This window comes from Moschus berezovskii, chromosome 16 (genome assembly GCF_049115385.1).
Source record: "Moschus berezovskii isolate FMDL1 chromosome 16, NW_MosBer_1.0, whole genome shotgun sequence".
Lineage (NCBI taxonomy): Eukaryota > Metazoa > Chordata > Mammalia > Artiodactyla > Moschidae > Moschus > Moschus berezovskii.
The window spans coordinates 72859515-72881690 of NC_142475.1; the positions used below are offsets into that span (position 1 = coordinate 72859515).

Consider the following 22176-nt stretch of genomic DNA (forward strand, 5'->3'; position numbering starts at 1 on the left):
TGCAGGATGATTCTTTACCAGCTGAGCTACCAGGGAAGCCTAGATTTATGTTATTTTGGAATTTTAAAAGTAGTTATTTTTAGAATGAAGTCTTTACCCAACTGATTCTTAAGCAGACTGAACCTGGTGGTTAATTGTGTAATTACTTTCTGAAATATTTAATACCAAGTTTAAGATGAACATCTATAGCTATAATAATGACCAGTACTGACACAGAAAATACAGCACCTAAAACAAATCACACGTTTTCTTTTATCATTATTCCTTTTTTCTGAGTTCAGTGTCGGCTTCTTTAGTATAACATTTGGTCACCAGTGATGGCATCATGTGATGTAAATCCCCAAACTCTCACCATCCACTGTGGTTCACACAGCATTGCTAGGCTGTCCTGCACCATGCCATGGCCCTACGCTGGGTTCTCATTAGAGTCAGGGACCCTGGATTTTTGTAACCATGCATTTCACATATATATCAATAATAAGGTGACATCTGAGGGTAACGTAACATCTGGTTTCTAAAGCTGATAAGAACTTGGTACTATTTGGACAATTGAGGGTTCGTTGGAGCAAAGGGTTTTGTAATGAGGTAATGGTTAAAGCGTCTGCCTCCAATGCGGGAGACCTGGGTTCGATCCCTGGGTTGGGAAGATCCCCTGGAGAAGGAAACGGTAACCCACTCCAGTATTCTTGCCTGGAGAATCCCATGGACAGAGAAGCCTGGTAGGCTACAGTCCACGGGGTCGCATAGCGTCGGACACGACTGAGCGACGGAACAGAATGGAATTGCCAGCTAAAGAGACAACCCAATTTAGGGTAACAGAAATTTGGATGACTAACACTGTTTTCTTTATCCATTTCTGTGTATCTGTACCTTTTCCCTCTGACCTACCAGTCAATCAACTGGAATAAAATGAGAAATGAAAGAAGAGAAAGAAGGGGGAAGAAATTGCTGATTAGCAGTCACTTTTGTGTTCCTTAATTCTCTTAAGATGTAAATTCCTGGTCCCTTCTTTGAATGAGAAGGATAAGAAAGACTTTGCAACAGTATCTAACACTGGAAAAATGTTCATATCTGATTACTATAAATGTAATCGTCACTAATTAATTTACCTTTGAACATCTTATGGTCCAGGGCAAAGACAGATAAAACAAGTCTGTGATTTAGTCTCACATCTTAGATGAAAACAGCCTTCACTTCAAGGGCAAACAATTCACTACTACACATTGTTAAGAGCTTGCAATTTGAACCTATGGGATTGTGCTTTCAGCTTAATTATCGTTAAAATGCAAGGAATAGCACAGTTCTTGAATTTAAAAAGCCCACAGAGAAACAAATAGCAAATAGCGTATGAAAGTGAGGTGAAATTGTTACTTGCTCAGTTGTGTCTGACTCTTTTTGACCCCATAGACTGTAGCACACCAGGCTCCTCTGTCCATGGAATTCTCCAGGCAAGAATACTGGAATGGGGTGTCATTTCCTCCTCGGGGGATCTTTCCAACCCAGGGATCGACCCTGAGTCTCTTGCATTGGCAGGTGGATTTTTTACCACTGAGCTACCTAGGAATCCTCATTAATGCATATATAAATATGGAATCTAGTAAAATGGTACTGATGAACCTATTTGCAGGACAGGAATAGAGACACAGAATTGACTTGTGAATATAGCAGAGGAAAGGAGAGGTGGGATGAACTGAAAGAGTACCGTTGATAAATACACACCACCATGTATAAAATAGATGGCTAGTGGGAAGTAGCTGTTTAACAGCGGGAGCCCAGCTTGGTGCTCTGTGATGACCTAGATAGGTGAATTGGGGTGGGTGCTGAGAGGGAGGCTCAAGAAGAAGGCAATGTCTGTATACTTATAGCCAATTCACATTGTTGTATAGCAGAAACCAACACACCATTGTAAAGCAACTATACTCCAATTAAAAATGAAAAAATTTAAAATCTAGCTAAATTCACTATGTCCCCTATATAATTAGATATAATTTTTTTTAATTACTAATATTTCATAATTTTGTTTCTCTAAGAGTTAAATGGTGGGGGGTTGAGAGAGAGGACTTCCTTGGCGGTCCAGTGGTTAAGACTCTGCACTTCTACTTCAGGGGGCATGGGTTCAATCCCTGGTGGGGGAACTAAGATCCTCCGAGCTGAGCAGCTGAAAAAAAATTAAATGACAGAGAGGTATAAGGTCAAGGGCCATGTTTGATGCACTACTCTCAACTTTGAGTGTCAGAAAAGCTCTTACAGATACTTGAACATGCCCTATAAATACAATGTCTTGCTCAGGCACCAGCATGCTGCGTGTTTAGTCCAGGACTGAAATCTAAGACTTCTAACTCCAATAATTTCTTTCTCACTATTCTCACTATGTCCTTAAAATGAATTTCTAATGATTAAAAAAATTAGTGAGAATTTCCAAAAATCATCTGTTGTAATTAATATGGTTGTTCACTTTAGCACTGAAAAATTAACTAAATTTAAATTGGACAAAAATAACTGAAATAGTCAATTTAATTTCAAAGGTAAAATGCTATATTTTAAAAATCAGACTACTGTGAGTCATGTTTAAAGGAATTACTTTATGGTTACCATTTACATGTCTTTCAAGGAAAACATATGAGTGATTAGTACATATATTCTTAATTTGAGTTAACATTGAGAAAGATAATTACATAAGAAGATCACTTGTGATAGTTTCTTTTTAAATGATAGAGAGACAGAGAGAGAATGGAATAAGTTGCCAGATGCACTGGGTGATTGTTCATCATGTTTAGTCTTTTTAAATCTCAGTCTGAGCATTTGTAAAATGGAACTATTTGGAGTTATAGAAAAGATCAAATGAAAGTACTTATGCAAAAGCTAGTAGTGAGCTGAAAAGTGTTACTGAAAATAGAGATGGTTCCTGATTTTTCTAACGAATGAAATTTTGGCCAATGAATTTTTAAAGACTTTTCTAAGAGTTATTATTTCTTCCATCTAAAGTAAGATGGAGTTTGATGAAAATATTATCTTCTTAATCTGCTTGATATTAACTGCCTGTTTTCATTGATAAAGATGTGTATTTAAAATCACTCTTCGAAAGCAATCATTAGATCATAATTCAGATAATAGAGGTGGGGCCATTAAGCACAATCCTAGAATGATCTTCCAGTCTAAAGACAATGGGATATGCTGGGTGCAGGGCTGTGTGGGAAGGGCCACCAGGAGAGCATATGGTTCAGGCATCATTTGAAGGGGACGTATGGAGCAGCAGACTGCAGCCAGCTGTCCCTGAAAAGCTAGTTAGTCTTCTTGGAGTCAAGTTGTATCGTGTTACAGCCTACAGCCGCAAATGTTATCTATTATGACAGGGATAAAAATTACTCGGAACAAAATTTCCCTTCTTAAAAAAATCTAATATGGACTATCACTCTATTTATTGCTAACTCAGAATATTATTTTCTTTTGTCTGATTTTTTAATGGAGGGTTTATACTCCATTACCTTGGGGCAGTCTTCTTCTTCATGTGAACAGAGAACACTGTTCATGTGAAAAGAAGATGCTGTCTGGGACTTGCCTAGCAGTCCAGCAGTTAGGACACCACACTTCCACTGCAGGGGACACACAGGTTCAATCCCTGATCTGGGAACTAAGATCCTGCATGCTACTAGGCATGGTGGGGGAGGGGAGGGGAAATGCTGTCCTTTTTAGCATCCCAAATCAGTAAAAGCAGGTATCTGTTTAAAAAAAAAATGGTGAAAATATACTCCTTTCCTTTCAATGGAAACATAGAAACAGAAGTTAAGACATAAAAACTAAAATATAAACACAGTCCCCTTTATGTCCTCAATGATTTATCCACTGAACAAAGTCCGAGACTCTTCTGTACACTCTGAGATCAGACTGAGTGCAGTGTGAGTCCTGTGTTCAGAGAGCTTATGGCCTAGGAGTGAAAATAAAACACACACATTTATTTAAAATAATGTATGGATGTGAGAGTTGGACTGTGAAGAAAGCTGAGTGCCAAAGAATTGATGCTTTTGAACTGTGGTACTGGAGAAGACTCTTGAGAGTCCCTTGGACTGCAAGGAGATCTAACCAGTCCATTCTAAAGGAGATCAATCCTAGGTGTTCATTGGAAGGACTGATGCTAAAGCTGAAACTCCAATACTTTGGCCACCTCATGCGACGAGTTGACTCACTGGAGAAGAGTCTGATGCTGGGAGGGATTGGGGGCGGGAGGAGACGGGGACGACAGAGAATGAGATGGCTGGATGGCATCACCAACTCGATGGACATGAGTTTGAGTGAACTCCGGGAGTTGGTGATGGACAGGGAGGCCTGGCGTGCTGTGGTTCATGGGGTCGCAAAGAGTCAGACACGGCTGACCGACTGAACTGAACTGAACTGAACTGAATCAAAAACCCAATCAAATAACAGTATTTTTGCCAGTGTTTAATAGATTGGGGCACCTGACTAGAAAGCTCTTCATTTATTGTCACAAAGTCGTACAGAGTTTTTAGTGACTTTAGGTTATTTATAGTAAGACTGCCTCATTTGGAGTTCGATCTTTCTGATTTCCCAGGCATATAGGTGGTACGAGCTGGGGTACCAGAGGGGCCACTTTGCCTCCGTGTGGCAGCGCTCACTGTACAACGTGCAGGGACTGAAAGCCCAGCCATGGTGGACCCCCAAGGAGACTGGCTACACCGAGTTAGTGAAGGTGAGTGCTGACTTTGCCAAGTCCTTGTCTGTTTCCTCCTCAAAATTCAGAGATGGAATCTCAAGCAAAGGAATGTCCGGGTGGAAACATTTTCTTTCCAGGGCATATGCAGAAAACAGTGCAAAGCAAATCTTTTCATCCCATCAGACAAGAGTTTAGGTTAGATGGTGAAGAGAGAAATTTGTTGAAGAACAGTTTTCAGAATTTTCTATTTAGGACCCCTTTACACTCTTAAAACTTCCTGAGCACCCCAAAGAGTTTTGTGTTGGGTGGCTCACAGAACTCAGGACGTTTACTTGTGCTTGAAAGTTTATTATAAAGGATATTATCAAGGAAACAGATGAACAGCAAATGAAGAGATGCACAAGGTGAGGTGTGGAAGGGGAAGGATCCAGGTGCAGGAACTTCTGTCCTCATGCAACTGGGGTACGCCGCCTCCTGGCCTGTGGACAGGCACACCCACCCACAAGTGCATCAGATCTTGTGGTTCACCCGTGTTTATGGAGCTTAATCTGCAGCACCCATGTCCCTCCCAGCAATGGCTGGAGCAAAGTTCCAACCTAGTCACGTCATCTTTCCAGTGACCAGCCATCTGGTGCCCCACACTAAGTTGCCTCATTAGCGTAAATCCAAGTATGCTCTTTTGAGACTCTTTATGAATGACAGAGTGAGAGAGTATTAGTCTGTCAGTCATGTCCAACTCTTTGCAATTCCATGGACTGAAGCCCACCAGCCTCTTCTGTCCATGGAATGCTCCAGGCAAAAATACTGGAGTGGGTTGCCATTTCCTTCTCTAGGGGATCTTCCTGCAGGCAGATTCTTTACCATCTGAGCCACCAGGGAATGAAAAAGGTCACTTATTCAAGAAATTTCATGGATTTTGGAAGATTTTGCCAAGAACTGGAAACAAAAACTAGATAATGTTCTTATAATATTATCTGAAGCCACCCCCTGAATTTTGACCACAGACAGATCCCTTGTAACAAAAGGGTCCTAACATTTAACAGACATGGCAGTTCACTAGACCACATTGTCACTAATAATAAAGAGTCCAGTCCATTATCACATCATATGAAAGTGCCTTCCAGGGTGAGACCACGAAGGTTGGCCGACCCCATGAGGTCTTGCAGGTTCCAAATGTAGGAGTGATCTGAGCAACAAATGGCTGCACCCTTTCAGACATCTGATGTAACTGAGCTGAGATAATATCTTGCCCCCATGCCCTTGCTGATGGGAATGCAAAGGGGTGCAGCCATTTTGACAACGGTTGGCAGTTCCTCAAAACATTAAACACAGAGTTACAGCCTAGCAATTCTACTCCTAGGTGTATACCCAAGAGAAATGCAAACATATATTCATGTGGAAATGTGCACCTAAGTGTTCAGAGGAGCATTATTTAGAGTATTTAAAAGTGGAAATAACCCAAAGGTCTATTTAAATGATGAATGAAAGAATATAAACAGAGTATGATATATTACACAATGGCAATAAAAAAGGAAGAAGTACCAAGATTCATGGTACAACATAAATGAACTGCGTATGACATGATGCTACCTATCTGAACTGTGTGTGTGTGTGTGTGTGTGACCCAGTCATGTCTGACTCTTTGCAACCCCACAGATTATAGCCCACCAGGCTCCTCTGTTCATGGGATTTTTCAGGCAAGAATACTGGAGTGGGTTGCCGTTCCCTTCTCCACGGGATCTTCCCAACCTAGGGATTGAACCCATGTCTCCTGTGCCTCCTGCATTGCAGGCATATTTTTACCTGCTAAGCCATCAGGGAAGCCCCCATGTGAACTGTCCAGACAGACAAATCAATAGAGAAAGGAAGTAGATTGGTGATAGCCAGGAAGAGGGCCTGAGGGTGAGCAATTGCTCATGCGTAAGGAGTTATGGAAATGTTCTAAAATTAGACCGTGTTTATGGCTCATGACTCTGAGAATATCCTGAAACCCACTGGGTTGTAAAAAGTTAATTGAGCGAATTTTCTGGTATGTGAGTTATGTCTCAACAAATATGTTAAGAAATGGGAAGCTGTGATATATACATTGTAGTTCAAGTATGTTAAAAAAAATAAACAGGTTTCTGGGAGTTGATGAATACCTAACTTAATTAACCTACATTAAGGTAATACAGTGAGGTTAGAGCACCCGCTCCATAGGCATACTGCCTGGTTTTGTTTGTTTTGTTTTCTGTTGAACTATATTTACAATATTATGTTAGCTTCAAGTATACAATATAGTGATTCATTATTTTTACAGTTTGTACTCCATTCAGTTATTACAGGATAATGGCTATAATTCCTTATGCTATACAGTATATCCTTGTTGCCTGACTATTTTATCCATAGTGGTTTGTATCTCTTGATGCCATATCCCCATCTTGCCCCTCTTGCTCCCCTCTCCCTAGTGGTAACCATTAGTTTGTTTTCTGCATCTGTGAGTCTGCTTCTGTTTTGTTACATTCATTTCTTCTTTTTATGTTCCACACATACGTGATAGCATAGAGTATTTCTCTTTTTCTGTCTGATTTATTTCACTATGTATAATGCTTTCTAGGTCCGTACATATTGCTGCAAATGTCAGAATTTTTATTCTTTTCTGTGGCTGAGTAATATTCCATTTTTACTTAGAATATTATATATATCTATCTATTCCTCTGTGGATGGCAATACAGTGAAGCAGTTTAGAGCATCTCCTCCATAGCCACACTCCCTGGTTTTGAATTTTTGATCTCATTCCCTACTAGCTGTGTGACAGTGAACAACACTTCTTCATGCTTTACTTTCATTGTGCAAAGTGTGGGAATAGTGCTTGTTCCATGGCTGTTTATTTAACAAGTAGGAAGTGCTCCATAAACATTAGTTACTGTGATGATTTATAATTTTAAATTATGTATTAACTTGTTTTCATAGGGAAATATTTTCTAGTTTCTAAGAAATATCAGAGAGCCAATTTTGAAATTTTATATACTATTGAAATAACAACATGACAGCTATCCTATATGAAATCTTATCTGTAAGCCATGTGCTGAGCACTTTTGTATATAGTATTTCTAACCTTTACTCTTCAAGATGGGTGTTATTGTACCCACTTATATTTGAGTAAATAAGGACTAGAGAAATTAAGAAATTTGCCCAAGGTCTTATACTTAGTAAGTCAGGGCTAGGGGACTTCCTTGGAGGTCCAGTGGCTAAGACTGTATGCTCCCAGTGCAGGGGGCATAAGTTTGATCCCTGGTCAGGGAAGTAGATCCCACATGCTGCAACTAAGAGCTTGCATGGCACATGGTGCAGCCAAAAAAATAAGTCAGAGCTGGGATTGGGACTGAGATCTCCTTATCCTCAGGTCCCTGCCACTATACTCTCTTAAGTTACTGAGGTCTGCTCTTGTGTCTCATGTTATTCTTTTAGTCAATTAAGTCTTTATTTCAAAATTCCATTTCTCTGGGCTTGATTTCAACCCTGCCTGTTTCAAGCTCTGCTTCACTAAGAGGAAAAGAAAAGCCAGTCCTGGGCATTAATCACAGGGTCTGCAGCGGCAGAGAATCTCAGTCAGCCTGTGCTTTGTGATTGTAAAGTTAGCTTGACTTTGCAAACTGCCTTTATTTGCAGAAATGTTAATATTGTACATGTTACGACTTTTAAAAAAAAGAAGTAGTTTCAAGTGACCATTTGCCAGTGATGACTGTGACAAGGCAGAACCTTCTATTGAGGGAACCCAGGGGCTAAGAACACTTGACAGACACTTTCTCATCAAGATTTTCTTCCATTTTCAAATCACAGACTTGACTATTATGGATCATGAATCATCACCCAGGCATTCATACTGTAAGGTGGAAACCTTTTAGATAGGATAGCTGCCGTGTTTGGCCAAGATCCTTTTAGAATAATTACCCAGATTCTCACTCTTAGGTAACAATTAACTGCCATGCATTGCACATTTTCATTTAAATTATTCTCATTGTATGTTCCAGTGAGCTGTAGAGTGCAATTTTGTTGAAGGAACAGGACAACGTTCAGCAAAATGTATCATCTGTGTTCTTCTGTTGTGTTGAATTGCCATTGTTCTCCTTATTGTGTAGCTGGCAATTTGGCGATTCTGTGCACCAGGGGTGTTAAGAGACTGTGTAGCTCTGTGAAAAAAACTGAGAGAAAAACAGCCCAGCAGAGTTTTTTCTTTTAGGTATATGTTCATTAAAACTGAGTAATTTTTTTGCCCAAATAACAAATATGAAAACCCTAAGTGGCTTGGAGGTATTTAACATTGAAATTGAAACAAAAATGGATTAATGTGTTTCTAGATTATAAATAGAAAAGGAGAAAGAAATCTCCTCCAGTAAGACAAAAGCCACCCTACTTAAGAATTTTGCTCCTTTTTTTTTTAAGATTAACTTTTTGATCCAATTTGTTTAGATGTAAACATACATGCATGAAAATCACTGTCATAACATGGAGAAAGCAGTGAGAGCCAATAGCAACTGAAAGCCAGAGTTCAAAATAACCCTTTTCTATTTTATTCCCTGCTACTTAGCTGTGCATTCATTACTGGAAAAAGGGGAAATTCTTGCATCCTTTTTCTGAGATTTTCAAAGCACCTGCTCTGATGTAAATATATAGCATCACAGATAAGTTTTCCTTCTTCATACTGTAGTTTTCTTGCAGTTGGAGAAGTGCCCAGTAAAACCTGCCAGTGATGTGACACTGCCTAAGAATGATTGATTAAAATGATGCTCTTCCTGGCATTTCCTCAGACTAGGGCTTTTATTAATTAGGAAGTCCATTGTGTATGAATAATGCCACCTGGACAAAATTAAAAACTTATACGGGAGTACATTAGTGGTTCAACATTTGTATCTGTGTGATTCAATATTTGAAATATTTTCACTGAACTGCTTTTGAAATAAATTGGATTGAGACAGAAGCAAAAGTGTCAGATTTACAGTGAAATTAAGCTGTAAAGTAAGAGGATTATCAATTTTATAGGAAAGTAAGTATCATAGTAGAAAGAAGTTCTGAAAGCAGTTCCTAAAGATTAATATGATAGTTTAATCCTGTTTTTCTAAATCAGACTTTACACTTTTGAATTCCGAAGGTATTTTCACTGAAAATGACAACAAAATGACCATGGGAGTGCAGAGAATTTACAGAATTTGATTGCTGTGTGATTTAAAAGGAAACTTCAGAAGCAGGTTAGCTTTGCTGTCTGCTCTGACTCCTTGGAAAAGTCATTTCACCCACCTGAGACTCAGTTTCTTTCTCTCCAAATGCGAAATAATTGCCTCAGCTCCTCCTCTCCTACAAGGTGCAAAAGCAAGACTCAACAAAACCCCACCATCAAGGATGTTCCCATGTGGGTTTAAACGCGAGTCCTTACTGAGAGCCAACACTCTGCTAAGGTTATAGAAGGGCATGTGATGCCAGTTACGGCAACATACCAAAAGATAACATATTTGAAATTCTTTGAGGGACCTTTCTGGCGGTCCAGTGGTTAAGATTTCGCCCTCCAGATGCAGTGGGTACAGGTTCGATCCCTGGCCAGGGAGCTAAGATCCCACATGCCTCGTGTCCCCCCCCCAAAAAAAAAACCACATAGAACAGAAGCATTATTGTAACAAATTCAAGAAAGACTTTAAAAATGATCCAGGTTTAAAAAAAATCTTTAAAAGAAAAAAAAAAGAAATGCTTTGACTTATTTCCAACTAAAAGGTCATTTTCTTTTTCAAAGCAAAATTGATGAGTTTTCAGTATTTTTGGTTTTTTGCATGCATGCATGCTAAGTTGCTTCAGTCGTTGTCTGACTCTTTTGTGACCCCCATGGACTGTAGCCTGCCAGACTCCTCTGTCCATGGGATTCTCCAGGCAAGAATACTGCCATGGGTTGCCATGTCCTCCTCCAGGAGATCTTCCTGACCCAGGGATCACACCCATGTCTCCTACATTGCAGGTGGATTCTTTACCATTGAGCCACCAGGGAAGCCCCTTTTTCAGTTTTTTACAAATGCCTAAAAATTGGCTTTGTCTCTGATCCTCTTTCCAGTACAGTGTTTGACTTACAGTCCAGGGCACTCCATTGCAAGCCACAGCTGGAGGTTAGTGCAACATTTGCAGTTTCAAAATTTTTTATCGAGTAGGTCATGATCCATAACATACATACATACATACATACTGACTGATGTGTTAAAGACACATGTGCATGTACACGTGATAGATCATGTGCTTATCTGTTTATCAGTGGTTTGTTTTATATATAAACAGAACGTCTCTCTGATTTGCAGCCCCTTGAGATTAAGGATTTTGGGGTTTTTACTCCCTCAGGACACAGCCAGGTGCACTGTTCCTTGTAGGTTGAGCAGAGACAGGACGACAGAACGCTATTTCCCTTTTTACCATCTCCTGACTGAGGACATTGGCTGGTGTCCCTGCCAGTCTGGACTAGAGCAGAGGACTCTCTGAGTCCTTGAAGACCTCAGGCTGGCTGTCTCTCCTGGCAACCTGGACTACCTTTTCTCCTTGCTTCTAGGAGAAGAAACTTTTCCTCCCACTCTTTAGAAAGAGTGAAGTTCAGTCCTCCGAGACCCTTCTCTTGCCCTGTGCCCGATACTTTATGTCGTCCTTTTCCTTCGGTAAAGATAATGAGAGACTGAATATACAGAAGGGCGATGGTCAAGCCATTTATAGAAATGGAATCAACCCACCATCTGCAGCAAACTGCCAGGGAAACCAACCCCTTTTCTATAATAAATAACCCAGGAAGCCAACCTACTGTGAACCAGACTGGCAGCAAGCCAGATTATGATCTCCAGTGACAATCCTGGAAGCTGAACAGTAACTTCTGTTATCATTCTGCCCAAATATCCAGGACTTGATTAATAACTGGCAGCTCTCCTAATTTGTGTCCCCATTTCCAACCTAGCACCAACCAGAGAAAGTCAGTATGCTCCCCTAACCAGTCACTAGTGGCTCAGATGGTAAAGAATCTACCTGCAATGCAGGAGACCCAGGTTTGATCCTTGGGTTGGGTAGATCCCCTGGAGAAGGAAATGGCTACCCACTCCAGTATTCTTGCCTGGAGAAATCCATGGACAGAGGAGCTGTGGGGTTGCAAAGAATCGGACACTGAGTGACTAACACACACAACCAATCACTAGGGCTTTCCTGGTGGCTCAGTTGTTAGGAATCTACCTGCCAGGTTTGATCCTGGGTTGGGAAGATTCCCTGAAGAAGGAAATGGCAACACACTCCAGGGTTCTTGCTTGAGAAATTTTATGAAGAGGAGCCTGGCGAGCAAAGAATCAGACACGACTTAGAGACTGAACAACAGCCAATCACTAGAACACTCAGCTGCTGCTAACCTGCTTACAGCTTCTCCAGGCCAACAGCCTCCGATCAGGGCTTCTCTGCCTGAAACCTTCCCTTTTTCACTAGAAAGTTTTCCCATGTCCAGACATAGGTGATGGTGGCAGACTCCCTTGCTCCAGCAAGCTCTGAATAAATAGTCTTTGCTTTTCTCATTTGATTGTTGTTCGTTTATTTCCCAATAGGAGATGTCAGATGTTTTCCTTTATTTTTATATTCGAACTTGAAAAACTGGAGATCTGATTAAAATGCATTAGGAACCAGCACGAGATTGCTTCGTCAGTGCTACTAATTTCCCAAGAGATTTTATTAAAATCAGTTTGCTGTGAGAGCATTGCACTTCCTTGCTTGGATTTCATAACTTCAGCTCGGCACTCAGGGGGCTGCCCCTCTACCCTGCTATATTCTCTCAAAGGCAGAGGACACTGCTACCCATGTCCTTTCATCACAGTATAAAGTATAGGCATGTTTTAGCCAAGATTTCAGTAAACTGACTTTATCTCTAAAAAATCAGATCTGGAATTCCTAAAATAGTTAACTAACAAACATGTCGTAGACAATTAGGTAAAAAGGGTATACATTTTACTAATGAACCACTGTTATAATTCATTCTAACTCTGATTTAATGTGGAAACTTGGCCTGGAATAGTCTTAGATCACTTGCCTTCTCTCAATTTGGAGTCAGGACCTTTCAAGGTACAAACAACTCTGGGACTTCTGCCAGTGTCTGTGTTTGCCCGTAGTTACTTACCTAACCTTGCTTAGGCTTATCTTGTATTATGTTTTGTCCACATGTTAAATGTGTATCTCTTTCTGATTGTTTCCATGACTGTGTTTTGTTCTGCTGCCATAGATTTACTGGTGTACCTATCCCCTCCCATCTGCTGTTAACTTTCTCAGCTGGGTCTAGTTTTAACCTGATTCTGCATTAATGTCACACGTTGACTGTGTCCCCTCAAAACTTATATGTTGAATTCCTATTCCCACGAATATGACCGTACTAGGAAATAGGACCTTTAAGGAGACAAAGTTAAAATGAGGCCGTTAGGGTGAGCCCTAATCTGATATGACTAGTATCTTTATTAGAAAAGGAGATTTGGACACACAGGAATGTCTGAGCACACAGAAGACCATGTAAGAACACAGAAAGTAGCCATCCACAAACTGGGGAGAGAGGATTCAAAAGAAACCAAAGCTGTTGTTCAGTCGCTAAGTTGTAGCCGACTCTTTGTGACCCTATGGACTGCAGCATGCCAGGCTTCCCTGTCCTTCACTATCTCCTGGAGTTTGCTCAGATTCATGTCCTTTGAGTTGGTGATACCATCCAATCATCTCATCCTCTGTCACCCCCTTCACCTCCTGCCCTCAATCTTTTCCAGCATCAGGGTCTTTTCCAACAAGTCAGCTTTTCACGTCAGGTGGCCAAAGCATCAGCTTCAGCATCAGTTCTTCCAATGAATGTTCAAAGCTTATTTCCTTTAGGTTTGACTGGTATGAGCTCTTAGCTGTCCAAAAGCTTACCTAGAAATTATTCACTGGCTAGAATCCTGTACATAGTCAAGCCTTCAATCAAGTGTAAGAACAACTTCAGATAAGTAAAAAAGAGGATGACCGATACCATATGATATCACTTATCTGTGGAATCTAAAAAAATGGCACAAATCTACCTATGAAACAGACACGGACATGCAGAACAAATCTGTGGTTGTCCGTGGGGAGGGGGTTTAGGGGAGGGGGAGGTTGGGTTTCAGGGATCAGCAGATGAGAACTATGATATATAGGATGGACAAACAACAAGGTCCTACTGTATAACACAGACAACTATAGTCAATATCTTGTGATAAACCATAATGGAAAAGAATATATATATGTGTGTATAACTGAAGCACTTTGCTATACAGAAGAAATTAATGCAACATTGTAAATCAACTGTACTTCAATGAAATTTAAAAAAAAAAAGAATAACCAGATATTTTTAGAAATTCAGTTTTACCTGCAGTGTGTGTCCTTTCTCAGGAACACAGATAATCCTTTATTCAGATTAGAATTGAGTAATTAGGGAGCCTCATACTGGGCAGAGGTCAAGGAAAGTTCCTTGATGACAGTGGTCCAGCAAGCCCAGACACCACCCAGTTCAGAGCAGAGCAAAGCAGATGGCTGTTGTAGGGTATCTTCAGAGAAAGAGCTTATATGTTATTTTTGGCAAAAGGTAGCATAGTATCAAGAGATTTTATAGGACACTTTCAGGGCTATAAAGAAGAAGCAGTGTTAAGGGCGTTAGAAAATCAAGCCAAAGGAAAGGAGGCAGAATTTATATATGCTGCATGTGAAACAAAGTATATTTGTTACAACTCAATAAAACTCAAATGGGAGTTTACTCAAATATGTGAAAGGTGTGTGAAATGAGCTGAATTGCTAGATGGAGAAGAAAAAGAAGACATCAAATTTGTTCCCTTCCCTGGTAGAAAATGAGTGATAAAGTCTAGAATTAATAAATCAAGAGATAGCAATATAATAATATATTATTTACATGGAAGCAGGTAAAAATGAGAAAAAATATTTAAAGCAGTTAGTTGGGGACTGGACTCAAGACTGGGGAAAACTTGAGTAAGAGACTGCTGCTTTCATTATAAAACTTATAGTAATATTTCACTTTTTAAAAATGTGTATTTCTTGATAGAATGAACATAGCAAGTGAAATAGTTAAGAATTAGTTTGGCTTTAGTTTGCACCTCTAAAGGCTTTCTGCAAGAAATCAGTGTTAGGAGAAGCCTTTAAAAATAGGACTTCATTTAATTTGATGTTGAAGAAAAAAGTATGCCATCTAAGTGGAGTGAGCAGAATAACTGCAAAAAGAGGAAACCGTCATGCACTGGAAGGAGAGGGAGGATTAAGGAGAGCTGGCTGCACAGGGTGGGATTAATGAGGCTTGAAACTGGGAAGTCCATTTATAGATGAGTGGAGTGCCCAATATAGCTGAGGTTTAACTGAAAGGCATGCGCTGATGATGGGTTTATGAGGCCAGGAAGCATTGTGAAAACAAACAGATCTCTGTTTGCTAAAGTCTGTGTAGTCAGAGGAAAAAATGTGAATCAGAAGCTTCTGTCTTCTGGGCAACCAACCCAAATACCAACCCTATGAATCTCTCTTTTCAGTTTTACAAAATGAATGAATGTAGTAGGGTCAAGGAAGTAATATTTCAGATGAGAATGTAGGCATGGCCTGCTCTGTGCAAGCCTTCAGGTTCCTGTTGGAATTTCCTAAAAAATGGAATTATTTGCCAAGTCAGAAGACTAATGATACTATTACAGAAAAGATACATTTCTCCTTGTTTTCTCCCCCTCCTTCTCCTTCTCCTCCCTCCCTCCCCTGCCTCACTCCCCACCTCTTCCTTTGTTCTGTCTGTCTGTCGCTCATGCATGCACACAAGAAAAAATTCTATTTGGCCTTTAATTCCTGTAACCATTAAATTTTTACAGTGCGGTACCTTGGTTTGTGCTTGAAAATGCCATTCCTAGGACCCATTCCAGATTCCCTCCCCCCATGCCCAAAAAAAGGAGTCTTTTTTTTGGGTCTTTCCAAAAGTGAAAAACATTCCCAAGTGCAGTCATTAAGCATGCTTGCTTAATCGCTCAGTTGGGTCCAACTCTGTACGACCCCATGGACTGTGGCCCCCCAGGCTCCTCTGTCCATGGGATTCTCCAGGCAAGAATACTGGAGTGGCTTGCCATTTCCTACTCCTGAACCGGGGATCAAACCTGTGTCTCTAGTGTCTCCTGCCTTGGCAGGCGGATTCTTTACCACTGAGCCACCTTCAAGCACAATCATTACTTTGCTAGAAAAAGTGGCTCTATTGAACACGGAGGGGGTCATGATGGGTCTGTTCTCTGTGTTTTTCATCAAGTCACCGTGTAGAATGTGTAATCTCTGGTTAGCCAGTTTTCCCCAGCCCTCAGAGTGTGTGCTTCCTTTGAGATGTGCCCACTACCCAGTCAGTGAGCACTTGGTTCCACCAGTACCTTGCCAGTGTGTGTCCTCAGCATCACAGTGGGGACCCATGGCCACCCTGCTGTCCCAGAGGGGAGCAGGGCCCCGAGCCCTCTGCGATCTGACCCCCTTCTTCCACAGATGCCCCAGAGGTGAAGGAGGTGGGGAACCACAGTGCCAGTTTCTGGCACTAGACTGTGAGTCCCTAGACTCAGTCACTGTCCACATCCCCCGTCATCCCTCAAGACAGAAGTCTCCACAACACCCACAACACAGATCCTTCCAGTTGTCAGATTCTACCTCCAAGTACTGAGCTCTAGAGAGAACATGCTGAGTGGCTGTTTCATGATAAATAAAGAAAAAAAAGTCAACGTCCGTACAGCCTTTGCTCAGCAGATTGAGGAGTCAGTGGTACTGCCACTGGAGTGTTTCCAGTTGGGGACCAACTGGGAGACCATGCACCCCTTTGCTTCTTTCAGCCTTGAGTCTGTCATCCAGCGCCTCTGTGCAAACAAGAAAAAAAAAAAAATTTAAGTCCCTACTGCTCATGGAAAAGTCTCTCAGCCTAGGGGGACCCTGGGGAGAGGAGGCAGGAGGCAGTGGGATGACACTGTGTAAAAAGCCTGCTCTTAAGGAAAATTTTAAAAATTGTATTTAGTGATGTAATCACTTTAACATTTTCCCTAGGGCTTCATGCCCTATTTTAGGAACAAAAGATCAGCTCTTTCCAAAGATGCCCCTAAAATCAGCTTTCAAAAGAAATGAAAGAAGATTCTCAGATACCAAGAGGGCAGAGAGGAAGAGCCTGACGTATGAGGCACCCACCAGTGGCCTCATTTGAAAAGTAATTCCATGTGTTAGAGCAGCAATTCTCCCGTCAGTGTGGCAGTTTTAACAAGAATCGAACAGATTCATCTCATAGCTTGAACAAGTTACAATAGCTGCAGGGAGGGTTGGCGATTTAGGTGCATTCAGGATGGGGTGAATGTCTTGGATGGGCTTCCCAGGTGATGCTAGCGGTAAAGAACCTGCCTGCGAATGCAGGTAGACTTACGAGACATGGGTTCAATCCCTGGATTGAGAAGATTCCCCTGGAGGAGGGCATGGCGACCCACTCCAGTATTCTTGCCTGGAGAATCCCATGGACAGAGGAGCCTGGCGGGCTACAGTGCATGGAGTCACAAAGAGTCAGACACAACTTAGTGACTAAACAACAGCAAATCTAGACGAGAGGAAATTTTTCATTTCTTATTAATCAGACAAACAAACAAAAAGCTGAATGTCATTAACCCAGGGATCGAACCTGGGTCTCCCGCATTGCAGGCAGACACTTTACCATCTGGGCCACCAGGAAAGCTCCTAAGGTGTATTACCAGGCATATTTTCAGTCCAGAATCTTTTATCTAGTCCTTAGAAAGAAACTGGAAGTTAATCCGAGATGAAGGCCTTGCAGCGATGGATAAAACCCAGGGCCTCTTCCTGCCTGAAGATGAGAACCTGAGGGAAAAGGGTGACTGGAGTCAATTTACGCTGTGGCAGCAAGGTGAGCGCCTGACTTCCTGATCATTCTCTGTGACTTGATGGGAAAGGGGCCGGGGCGGGAGGCGGCTTCTGGGAATACTTCACAGACCCTGGGAAACCCAGATTATCAAAATCTGTTCATTTCTTCTTAAAATGTGTGAACACTCATTTATATGTGTGTGCATGCACATTCATAGTTTTATGTATGCATATGTTGTATTTGGATATAGAATGTGTTTGGGTTTTCCTGGTCTTTCCTGTTTAATGATATGTTACAAAGAGTAGTCCTTCGGTATAGATGTAACTAAAAGCCCCCCATGGGTGCCTTAGAAAAGAGCTTCCCTGGGCCTCCTTTGCCCCTGTCCCATGGAAACGCATCCCAACATGAGAGCTGTTAGGGATGACGACACACCAGAGGGACAGCTCAGTAAAAGCTAGTGTCTGAGCTCCTCAAGAATAGGAACAAGGGACTTTCCTGGTCATCCAGTGGTTGAGAGTCCGCCTGCCAATGCAGGGGAGATGGGTTCAATGATCTCTGGTCCAAGAAGATCGCACATGTTGCAGAGCAACCAAGTCGCTTTGCTGCAACTTCTGAAGCCCGCACTCGAGCTTGGGCTCCGCAAGCCACCGCCATGAGAAGCACGCACACCGCAACTAGAGAGTAGCCCTCACTCGCCGCAGCTGGAGAAAAGCCAAGCAGAGCAATGCAGACACAGTGCAGCCGAAAAGAAATTAAAACAAAAAGAATAGGAAGAGGTTCACAGTCAACGTACCATTCCCTGAGCTGAACCCAGGCCCAGGTACACGCCCTACTCTGTGTGTGTCCAACAAGTTAATATCAGTCTGTCTTCCAAATGAGAAGCACTGAATTTTATCTTTAAAGCACTCTCCAACTCTCTTGAAAATTCAAATTAACCTGGGTTAACAGTAGCTGTACAAAAGTAAATCCATTCTGAAGACTAATCATCGTGTGTCTCACACCTTTAGCTGCAGAAAATAAATTAGAAGATGGTAAGCAGTTGGTTTATGTTATGGGACAAATAAGCACCATCCTTTATGTCAGTATGCGTTCAGAATACGAAGGTTTACATGTCAGAGAAAGAACAACTTCAATAATATTTTCAGGGAAATGTCCATAAGAAGAGAGATCACAGGATTTCAAGTGACTCTGTCAGCTTTTTTCCAACAAGACTTTTTAAAGCAGAGCTATAGTAAGGTCAATATGTGAACAGCATGCTAATTTTTGTCTATTGGCATCTCACTAAATGAGTCAATTCTGTTGGCTGTAAGCATTCACCAGTTCATCCGATGCCTCCATTCCATTAACATCCTCATGCTTCATAGTACCGACTGGGTTTCCTAGAATAAGGCTTCAGAATGGTACGCATCCTGGAGGTAATTTTTGGGAACCATACTCTCTGCAGAGTGTATGAATTGAAATACGCAAAGCATTGTAGGGCATATAAGAACATTAAACAAAAGGAAATAAATAATGGAGACAGTTTGGTTGGTGGCAACCAAATTATTTGGTTTGACTTTTAAGGTTTGGGTGTATTTTTAAAAATTTTTCAACTGTAGCAAAATACACATAACTTAAAATTTAGCGTCTCATCTGTTTTTAAGTGTACATTTAGTACAGTCAAATATATTCATATTTTTGGGCAACCAATCTGTGACCTATTTCACCTTGCAAAACTCAGCCCTTGTCAACCACTTTTGCACTTTCTGTGTCTATGAATTTGACTACTTTAGACAAAACAATTCATATAAGTGGAATCATAGAATATCTGTTAACTTACACATTTTCATATATTTTTATTATACCTAATTTTCCATGAATTAGAGTAATTCCTTAAAGTACTCTTTACTTCCTTGTTATCTTTGTTAAATCCTTCTTCCCACTGAATGGAATTTGTATGTTCCTTCTTTTTTCTTAAGTTTGACAGAGTGATCTATTATTTCTTTAAAAAAAACTCAAATTACATCTCACCTTATTTTAATTATTTTCTAATTTCTGATTTTATATTTTTCTTCCTCTTCTTGTTCTTTTGTTCCTTATTTTATTGTTTTTTTTTTTGTAACTTTTCAATTGGAACTTCTTAGAAAATTTATTTTTGTTCTGATTCATTAATAAAAGCATTTAAGACTATGGACTGATCTCTGGCTTTGATTCAAAGCTGATTCAAAGTTTTGACTACTTTCCTTAAGCTGTAATGTGTATTTTCACTTGTATTATTCCCCCCAAAAGACTTGATTTTATCTTGATTTCCATTTTGATCCAAAATAATTTAGAAGTGTATGTGCATTCTATACATACCTGTTTTTCCATGAGTTTCAGTCAATTAACTAGAAATTAATTTCTAGTCTTATTTTTTGATCATAAAATAGTTTCTCTTTTAGGAAGTTTTATTAAGTTTCTGTGTAGTCTTTTGTTTGTGGTTCCAGTCTTCTGGGAGGAATCCAGTATTTTCTGGAAATAAATGCACAGTTTAAGGACTTTTGAGGGCATCCAGTAATGTAGCTTGCATAGAAGCAGGGAGGAGTCCCTGAAGGAAGATGCCCTGTCAGCCTGGAGACAGAGGGGTCAGGAAAATGTGGGGAGGGAGGCAGCAGGGCTGTTGCTTAGCAACACTGAGAACTCAGGTCCGGACAAGAGGCCCATACAGATCTGACTTACTAGAGACTTAAAGGTTGTCTAGTCTAGTTAGGAAAGGATGCTACTGGATATTTGAAGGCCTTGAAGCTGTGGCTTCAAGCTTGGTTTCCATCCGTATGTAAGTGGGAATCACAAAAGGTCTCTGAGCAGCCCAGAACTCTAAAGTATATGCTGTTGTTGTCGTTCACTCGCTAAGGTGTGTCCCACTCTTTGCAACACCATGGACTGCAGCACACTAGGCTCCTCTGTCCTTCACTGCTTCCCGCAGTTTGCTCGAATTCATGCCCACTGAGTTGATGATGCCATCCAACCATCTCATCCTCTGCCGCATCCTTCTCATTTACTTTCAGTCTTTCCCGGCATAAGGGGTTTTACCAGTGAATCAGCTCTTCGTTCACATCAAGTGGCCAAAGTATTGGAGCTTCAGTATTCCCTTTTGAATGATCACCTTTTTTGAGTTAGAGAAAAAAAGACAGAATCAACAAACATACATATGAAATTTTCCCCACAGATGCTTTCAAATTGCTGTGTGGGTGTTACAGAACATCTGTTTTGTTTGTTTATTGCTACCACGATGAATGGTAAAACATTCAGTTAGCAAATATGCCACACATGCGCAGTCATTTTGTTTCCAGAGCCCATGGGAGACAGTGCTACCTGATCCCAAGAGCCTTTCTGGGTGAACTCAAGATGAACCTCTGAATTCTTCTCAACACACTGATCAGTTGACAGTGGCTACCTAGACAATTCTAGGTAGCCATAGGTAGCCACTGTCAACTGATTAGAGTTGACGTGCAAGATGAACCTGTTGTCATCCCAGCAGTAGAACCTAACGAAACTTCAGAGAGCTACAACCCAGGACCTTTAAAAAGCTCGGCTCCATGAATTGTTGTTGTTCAATCTCTCGGTCGTGTCTGACTCTTTGCGACCCCATTGACTGAAGCAGGCCAGGCTTCCCTGTCCTTCACCATCTCCCGAAACTTGCTCAAACTCATGTCCATTGAATTGGTGATGCCATCCAACCATCAAGTCCTCTGTCATCCCCTTCTCCTCCTGCTTTCAATCTTTCCCAGCATCAGGGTCTTTTCTACTGAGTCAGTTCTTTGCATCAGATGTCCAAAGTATTGGAGTTTCAGCTTCATCATCAGTCCTTCCAATGAATATTCAAGATTGATTTCCTTTATGATTCACTGGTTTGATCTCCTTGCTGTCCACGGGAATCTCAAGAGTATTTTCCGACACCACAGTTCAAAAGCATCAATTCTTCAGTGTTCAGCCTTCTTTATGGTCCAACTCTCACATGTACATGACTACTGGAAAAACCATAGCTTGACTGTGTGGACCTTTGTTGGCAAAGTAATGTCTCTGCTTTTTAACATGCTGTCTAGATTGGTCATAGCTTTTCTTCCAAGGTGGCTCCATGAATATCCCTCTTAAAATGTATTCTTCACATGTAAATGAAATGTTCAATTGATTCTCTCAGATTTGCATTGGCAGTTAGATCTCTTTCTAAGGTTATTTTTCCCCAAAGAAGCAGAATTTATCACTTCTTGAAAGTTACTTTAAACTGTGTGGGAAATAATAAAATAACAAAACCACACTGCGTTCAGCTGCTGGGCATTTTCTCCTCAGCTGAATGGTTTGTTCTGCACAGCTATGTTCACATCCAAGATGCAATGAAATGGTAAATCATGCTTTAAAGCATAGCCTCTGGAGACGGAAGATTCTGAGTTGGGGTCCTGGCTGTACCACTTGTTAACGTGTAATGGGGGCCTGTTCCTGAATCTCTGAACCTCAAATTCCTCAGCTGAAAAATGACAATGAAAATAGTGCCTTGAGTATGGGGTTGTTACTAGGATCAGTGAGTGTTCAAAGGTCTGACAGATAAATAATAGCGATACTAGTTTTTTATTAAATAATAATTATACATTATATAACAGTAATAGAG

At 40.9% G+C, this 22176-nt stretch overlaps 1 protein-coding gene across 8 annotated transcripts in view; it reads left to right on the forward strand.

Moving 5' to 3' along the window:
• Nucleotides 1–22176, forward strand: part of ASPH (aspartate beta-hydroxylase) — a 183100-nt gene that overhangs the window by 145708 nt on the left and 15216 nt on the right. For all 8 annotated transcript variants that reach the window (XM_088844454.1, XM_055432550.2, XM_055432548.2 and 5 more), the window contains 2 exons: nucleotides 4568–4705; nucleotides 17459–17594. In XM_088844454.1, coding sequence (XP_088700580.1) covers nucleotides 4568–4705; nucleotides 17459–17594 — 274 coding nt within the window. The remainder of the gene's footprint in view (nucleotides 1–4567; nucleotides 4706–17458; nucleotides 17595–22176) is intronic.